General features: G+C 51.4%; 1 protein-coding gene across 2 annotated transcripts in view; it reads right to left on the bottom strand.

Annotated features, from left to right (window-relative positions):
• Positions 1-4,087: 4,087 nt before the first annotated feature.
• The window catches only part of USP7 (ubiquitin specific peptidase 7), a 56,854-nt gene continuing 54,222 nt past the window's right edge, over positions 4,088-6,719 (bottom strand). For both annotated transcript variants that reach the window (XM_027117432.1, XM_027117433.1), the window contains exons 28-31: positions 6,147-6,266; positions 5,922-5,993; positions 5,704-5,794; positions 4,088-5,389 (exon numbers count right to left, since the gene is read on the bottom strand). In XM_027117432.1, coding sequence (XP_026973233.1) covers positions 5,283-5,389; positions 5,704-5,794; positions 5,922-5,993; positions 6,147-6,266 — 390 coding nt within the window. In that variant the 3' untranslated portion in view covers positions 4,088-5,282. The remainder of the gene's footprint in view (positions 5,390-5,703; positions 5,795-5,921; positions 5,994-6,146; positions 6,267-6,719) is intronic.

The raw sequence follows: 6,719 nt of genomic DNA, 5'->3' as shown, positions 1-6,719 counted from the left end.
TGTGTGCATACACGCCTGTGTGTTTATCCACACACCTGTGTGCATGTACTCATATACACGTGTATGTATGTACCTGTATCTGTGTATATACGCGTGTATACATATACAGTTAAGTCCCTACATACGAACGAGTTCCGTTGCGAGAGCATGTTTGTAAGTCCAGTTTGTAAGTCCAACGAAGTTAGCCTAGGTACCTAACACAATCGGCTATATAGTACTGTACTGTAATAGGTTTATAATACTTTTTTTTTTTTTTGCGGTACGTGGGGTTCTCACTGTTGTGGCCTCTCCCGTTGCGGAGCACAGGCTCTGGACGCTCAGGCTCAGCGGCCATGGCTCACGGGCCCAGCCGCTCCGCGGCATGTGGGATCTTCCCGGACCGGGGCACGAACCCATGTCTCCTGCATCGGTAGGCGGACCCTCAACCACTGCGCCACCAGGGAAGCCTGGGACCAGACTTTTAACGTGGGGTCCCTTTGAGGCCATTTGCGGCTCCTGCTTCCCTCCCCTGTTCTGCGTTCCAGTCACCCACAACCAAGAGTGGCCCGTTCACCTATTCACCCATGTGTCCAGCCTCTTCCCCTGGCCTCTGGAAGGCCCTGCCTGCCCCCTTCTCTCTCCACCTATTCCTTCCAGCCCCATCTCTCACTCCTGGGTCTCTGTCACTTTCCCCAGGCCCTGGTGCCCCCAGGGCCTGGCGGGGACAGGTGAGTTTATGGGAGCTGGGATGGGGGAGCAAATCTCAAATCTCTGTGCCCAATTCCCAACAAGAGGTTTAATCCTTAAAATTCCTTCATGGCTACAGCACAGTAGCTTTTCTGTACTGCAAAGGCCGCTGTGCAGGAATTTGGCAAATGCAGGAATTTTGGCACTAGCTGCAGGACAGGAAGCCTCGGTTTCCACGTCCAAACAGGGACCCATCTTAACAAGATTTTTAGGACTTAAAAGGATTTTTAGGATTTAAAAGGCCCCAAGTTGCAGGACAGGAACAGAGACGCAGATGTAGAGAATGGACTTGAGGATATGGGGAGGGGGAAGGGTAAGCTGTGACAAAGTGAGAGAGTAGCATGGACATATATACACTACCAAACGTAAAATAGCTAGCTAGTGGGAAGCAGCCGCATAGCACAGGGAGATCAGCTCCGTGCTTTGTGACCACCTAGAGGGGTGGGATAGGGAGGGTGGGAGGGAGACGCAAGAGGGAGGAGATATGGGGATATATGTATTTGTATAGCTGATTCACTTTGTTATAAAGCAGAAACTAACACACCATCGTAAAGCAATTACACTCCAATAAAGATGTTAAAAAAAAAGGCCCCAAGTTGGCTTCTGAGCAGGATTCCTCCTGGGTACCATGTGGTCTGCCTGGGCGTGAGGCTGGGCACAGGATGGGCTAAAGGGCACAAGAAGGGATTTTTTTTTTTTAATAATTTTTATCATGGGGCATTTCCCCCTGCTGTCTTTATCTTAAAAAAAAATTTTTTTTTCCTTTGGCCGTGCCGCAGCTTATGGGATTTTACTTCCCCGACCAGGGATTGAACCCTCAGCAGTCAGAGCCTGGAGTCCTAACCACTGGACCGCCAAGGAATTCCCCAAAGGAATTTTTTTTACTTTGCAAAATATAACAAATATTATTCCCTCATCTTTTCAATGAAAAGGAATTTCCTAGAGAAGGGGCAGAGAAGTGGGAGAATTAAGAGGCAGAGAAGAAAGAGTATGGCACTGACCTACATTTTATTCACTAAACCGTGGCAGCTGCTTCTCTGTTTTGCTTAGCGCCACCCGGGAGGGCAGTATGGAAGCCAAGGCCTGAGAGATGGCTGGTCTGCACCCAGTAACTGGATGGGCAGCCGGAAACTAGGGTCGGCCTGCCCGGCAGCCTTCAGGTGGTCAGTCCTGCTGCTGCGACGGCGCTGGCAGGGTGTGTCCCACCAGCCAGGGGAAAGGACCAGTCCGGGGACAGATTTCTCCGGATCTGAATGTCAGCCCCCAGAAGATGTCAGCAGCTGCCCCTCCACCCTGCCCCCATCCCCAGAGATGCCCCAGAGAACCGAGTGGGGCACTGACTCCCGAGGGGTGGCACTAGCTGCAGGACAGGAAGCCTTGGTTTCCACATCCAAACAGGGACCCACCTTAAGATTTTTAGGGTTAGAAGATGAAGCGTCAGACGTAAACTAGGCATCCTGGGAACCAACTTCTCATTTGTAATAAATCCGAAGGGGGCTCCAAGTGGACCCGTGTCGACAAGGCAGGGGGCCACCCATCTAGGTCCCAAGTGTACTGATGGAAAGGGAGGTCAGGCGGGCCCACTGGCCACCACTCCCCAGAGGATGAAGTCTTGACCTGGGACTTGGCCAATCTGCAGTTTGGAGGACCACAGCCCTGCAGAGGCACCCAGGCCAGGCGGGCGACGGTCATGGGGCCTGGATGGCCCTGCCAGAACCGGAACAGGACCCGGACACGCCTGCAGAGCTCCAGCCTGGAGTCTGATTCTGCGCCTGCCAGGCTACTTGCCGGGTTTGACCTGGATTCCCAGAGAGGTCCACAGGCAGGAATATTCAGTGGCATGGCAAACGCAGTGCTGGCTGTGTGGGTGGTGTCCTGGGCCCTCCTCTACTGGCCTTTGTTCACCGTGGTCCATGCGCCGTCCACGAGGTCTGGCCCAGCTCCCCAGCAGCCCTCTGCGAGCCCACAAAGCCACTCCTCTGTACCGGTGGGAAGGGGGCAGGATTCGGCTTCAGGGGGGCTGAGTGTGGGTTCTCTCCCAACGTCTTATGACGAACTCAGAACATCCATCATACTGGGCAGGATCATGCTGTGAACACCCATCCCTGGATCTATCCATCAACAACGGTGCCTGCCCGTCGGGTGGGTCAGTGGCCCTTTAAAGTTGCGATGAGCTGCGATTCTGTGTCTGAACAGCTCAGCCGGCGGGGGGCCCGGGTTCCAGGCCTCACAGAGTGAGCGTTTTATGTATCATATATTAACTCAGACAGCTCGAGGGAGCTGATCACTGTAAAGACACACAAAGCAAGGGAAATGTGGTTGGAATGCCTGAGCCACATGTGGCAATTTAAAATTAAATCAGTGAAAACTCACTCTCTCTGCTACTTTAGCCACGTTTCAGGTGCTCAGCGGACACCTGGGGCTCGCGGCTCCCTCACTGGGCAGGGCCGACGGAGGACCCTCCACCCCAACGGCAGACATTCTATCGGGCAGTGAGCGGTCAGAACAAAAAGGCCGAGTGGCAAAAATGCCACAGCACCACCCACCCCCAAACGGGGGATCTACGGCTCCGTCTTGACATCTGAAATGTATGTTTGCAAATGCAGTTTGCTCTTACTTTCTAAAATGAGACCGTTTCTCCCAGCTTGCTGCTGCCGGTACAGTCATGACGAACCCAAGCCCCTCTTCAACGTTACCCTGTGGTTCTGGGGGCCTGAGGGGAAGACACACCAGTCTCAGGGTCCAGAGCGAGCCGTGTGAAAGGCGGTCCTCTTCAGGTTGCACCCCTCCCACCACCCCCATCAGCTTTATGAACTCGGACTCAAGGCCGTAAGTGGGAGGGAATGGAAGAGTAAATCGCACGCGCTACCTGCTGACCGTCCACGTTATGAAAAGGCCTTTGGGGAAAGCCATTTAGTAACTCGACAATAAGTTTCCATGACTTAAGACTATAATCAACCCTGAGCCAAAACCTAAAAGAAATCAATACTTTAATGTTCGAAGTCGAGCACCCGGAGAATGACTTTCCGCAGGAGGGTGGGGCGGGTGGCGCTATGGTCACCGTGGGCACCTGGGCAGGAAGTACCCGCCAGGTGGTGAGCAGCCCAGGGACACAGTGCACCAGGCGCGGGATGCAAGGCCACCTCCCCTGGGCCACGCCTTCCACCATTTCAGTATTTCTGGTCATCTTATTGTACTTGGTTCCTGCCCGGAGAAACTTTTTCTTAAGCTTAAATGGGATGAGTCAGAGGCAAAAACAACCCCCCCCCCCGAAAACCTCGTTATAAAGGAATAGGTTCCCCAGGCCTATTTGCAGGGAGAGCAGAAATCTCCCTCAACTTCCACGTCACTCACTGAGTTATAATTTTTATAGAAAATTTTATTCAACATACAACATTTTCCAGCAAAAAGGCAATATACAGGAAGAGTCGGTGTACACTGCTGCTACAGAAACAAACGAAAAATACTGGAAAAGGATGAAAAATAAGTGTCATCTGCTGATTCTATTTTACTGCACTCAAAACTAGACACGCAGCTAGCGTCAGCTCCAAAGGAAAAGGCCGGACTGAAAGAAAACTACACACAATGAATATCAACATCAGTGAAAGTCACTTAGATTCACCCAACAAAATGCCACCTCCTCCCAGTGGTAAATTGTACATGTTCATTCATTAAATATACAATTTCAATTTTCCTTTTTTTTTCTTTTTTATTTAGCTTTTTTATACAAAGTCAACAGCTTGCTAACACCAGTGGGCATGCCCTCTTTGCTAAAAGGCCCTCCTTTCTTGGTTCCGCCTGTTCCGTTTTAAGGAGACAAGTCTATTTATAATTTTTTCACCTGCTCGAATGAACTCTTGAGATCGTTAGGTTTGCCGAGAGGCAGCATAGTACACCTTAATTGTATTGAACAGCGTTTTCAATTTAATAAAAAGACCCCCGAAGTGTCTGTCAGGCCTGTATTCAGTGCATCCACTCTGCAAACGGGCTGCAGGACAGCGGTGGCTGACGGAAGGGAGACGAGTTTATTAAAAAGACCCAGGCAGCTGGGGAGACCGAGGAAGGGGCGACAATACACGAGTGAAGGAAAGAGCGCTATTTATTAGGTTGTGAGTTTCTCTGTTTCGCCTTTACAGATGCACAAAAAGTCATTGAAAAGTATAATTGAGGGAAAGACGTCAGACGAGCCTAAACAGAAGACTTACTAGCTGTGGGGCTGGCGGCCGGGCCCCGGAGCGGGGACAGCCGAGCCTGTCCAGCGCCGCGCCGCACCCACCGGCTGTTCCCCGACACGCTGACAGCGCCTTGCATCGTGGTTACCATAAAATAACTCTCATTGGCATCCAAGCTTTATAAAAACACCTTCATTTTGCTCAAAAAGGGCAATCAATAGATACAGAGAAGCCAAACTGAACAGCCTCAACAAAATAAAATTAACACCAGCAGCAAATCCTCTTGCTGAAGACTTGGGACAGTGCTCGCGCACCAGAGTTCTTGGCTGTTGTTAAAGGGCACACCCACCGCGGTCCGCCTCGCCCACCCGCCAGGGGAGGAAGTCAGTTATGGATTTTAATCGCCTTTTCCAGGTATGTGTAGCGACTCCTCTTTGGGGCTTTGTTGAAGTGGTCGAGCCCTAGCCAAGGCCGAGGATGAGACATGTTACCTGGCAGGGAGAGAAAGCAACTGAGACCACAGAGCCCAGGCTTGGGCCCCTGGAGCGAGTGCACCCCACCCCCAACTGAGGTCTCAGGGCTCCCAAGGGCGGCACCGTCTCCCCTGGGACCTTAGTTTTTTCGGCCATTGTGTGATGCCTGCCAAGTTCATCAGTTACAGGCTGCCGTTCCTCCCTGTTCTACAGATAAGGAAAACAAGGCCGAATCTCCCAGCTGGAGAAATACAAGGGCCGCCACTCGAACCCAGGGCTGCCGGCCTCCCGGCCACTTACTACTTGCTTCTTCCCTGTGGGAGGGCTCTTACCAGGCTGAGGTTCAAAGTCTTTCAAGTTTACTTCATACTCATCTTCATTTATGTACTGGTGTCGGCCCATCATCACAATGGCAAATTTAAACTGAGAGACAAAAATCGAAAACGCCATTCATTCCAAATACTAGCAAAACTCACACCTCTGGCAAAAAAAGTGAAGACTTTAGCATCCCGCCCGACAAATTACTTGCAAGTATCCAAGAAGCGCGTACCTTTTCAAACTCCTTTTCCTGGATGTCTAGCAGACTCTGAATCCGCTTCATCACTTCTCTGAAATGCTCGCCCTGCGACGACAAAGGGCGCATGTGCTCACAAAGCTCATGCCCTCCTGTGCTGCCGCCTCAGGGAAGGAGCCCCACTGAGCAACGCTAACCCAGAGCGCGAGGGCCCAGGTCCCGACCCGAGACACTCAGTCTCTTAGCAGAAGGACGCCTCACCTGGTGTATCCTCAGCAAGAAGGGGATCCCGAATGTCCCAAACACCTCTTTGTGGAAATGTGCCACTGTGATCAGCATCTCATTTTCCTTATCTATGTCTACCTGGTCCAAAGGTATTTCCTGGGGACACAGGTTTTTAACACAAGGGGTTGAGAAATTCAGTTAATGCAAACACAGCGCCACATTTTAATTCTTAATTCTGACTCACTCCTCCAACAAGGGAAGCTAGGTCAGATTTTTGCCAAAATGTCATGTTTGGGGCTTGTTAGAATAATTAAGAGTTTAGAGCCACGAGAAATAGCTAAGCTTAAAAGAAAACTCTGGGGACTTCCCTGGTGGCACAGTGGTTAAGAATCCACCTGCCAATGCAGGGGACACCGGTTAGAGCCCTGGCCCGGGAAGATCCCACATGCCACGGAGCAACTAAGCCCGCATGCCACAACTATTGAAGCCTGTGCGCCTAGAGCCCATGCTCTGCAACAAGAGAAGCCACCGCAATGAGAAGCCCGCGCATCGCAACAAAGAGTAGCCCCTACTCACAACCAGAGAAAGCCCGCACGCAGCAACAAAGAC

This window comes from Aethalodelphis obliquidens, unplaced genomic scaffold (assembly GCF_003676395.1).
Source record: "Aethalodelphis obliquidens isolate GAN/ISIS:26980383/991018 unplaced genomic scaffold, ASM367639v1 scaffold18, whole genome shotgun sequence".
Lineage (NCBI taxonomy): Eukaryota > Metazoa > Chordata > Mammalia > Artiodactyla > Delphinidae > Aethalodelphis > Aethalodelphis obliquidens.
The sequence above is the reverse complement of the archived record's forward strand: the minus strand, read 5'-3'. Positions and strand labels throughout refer to the sequence as shown.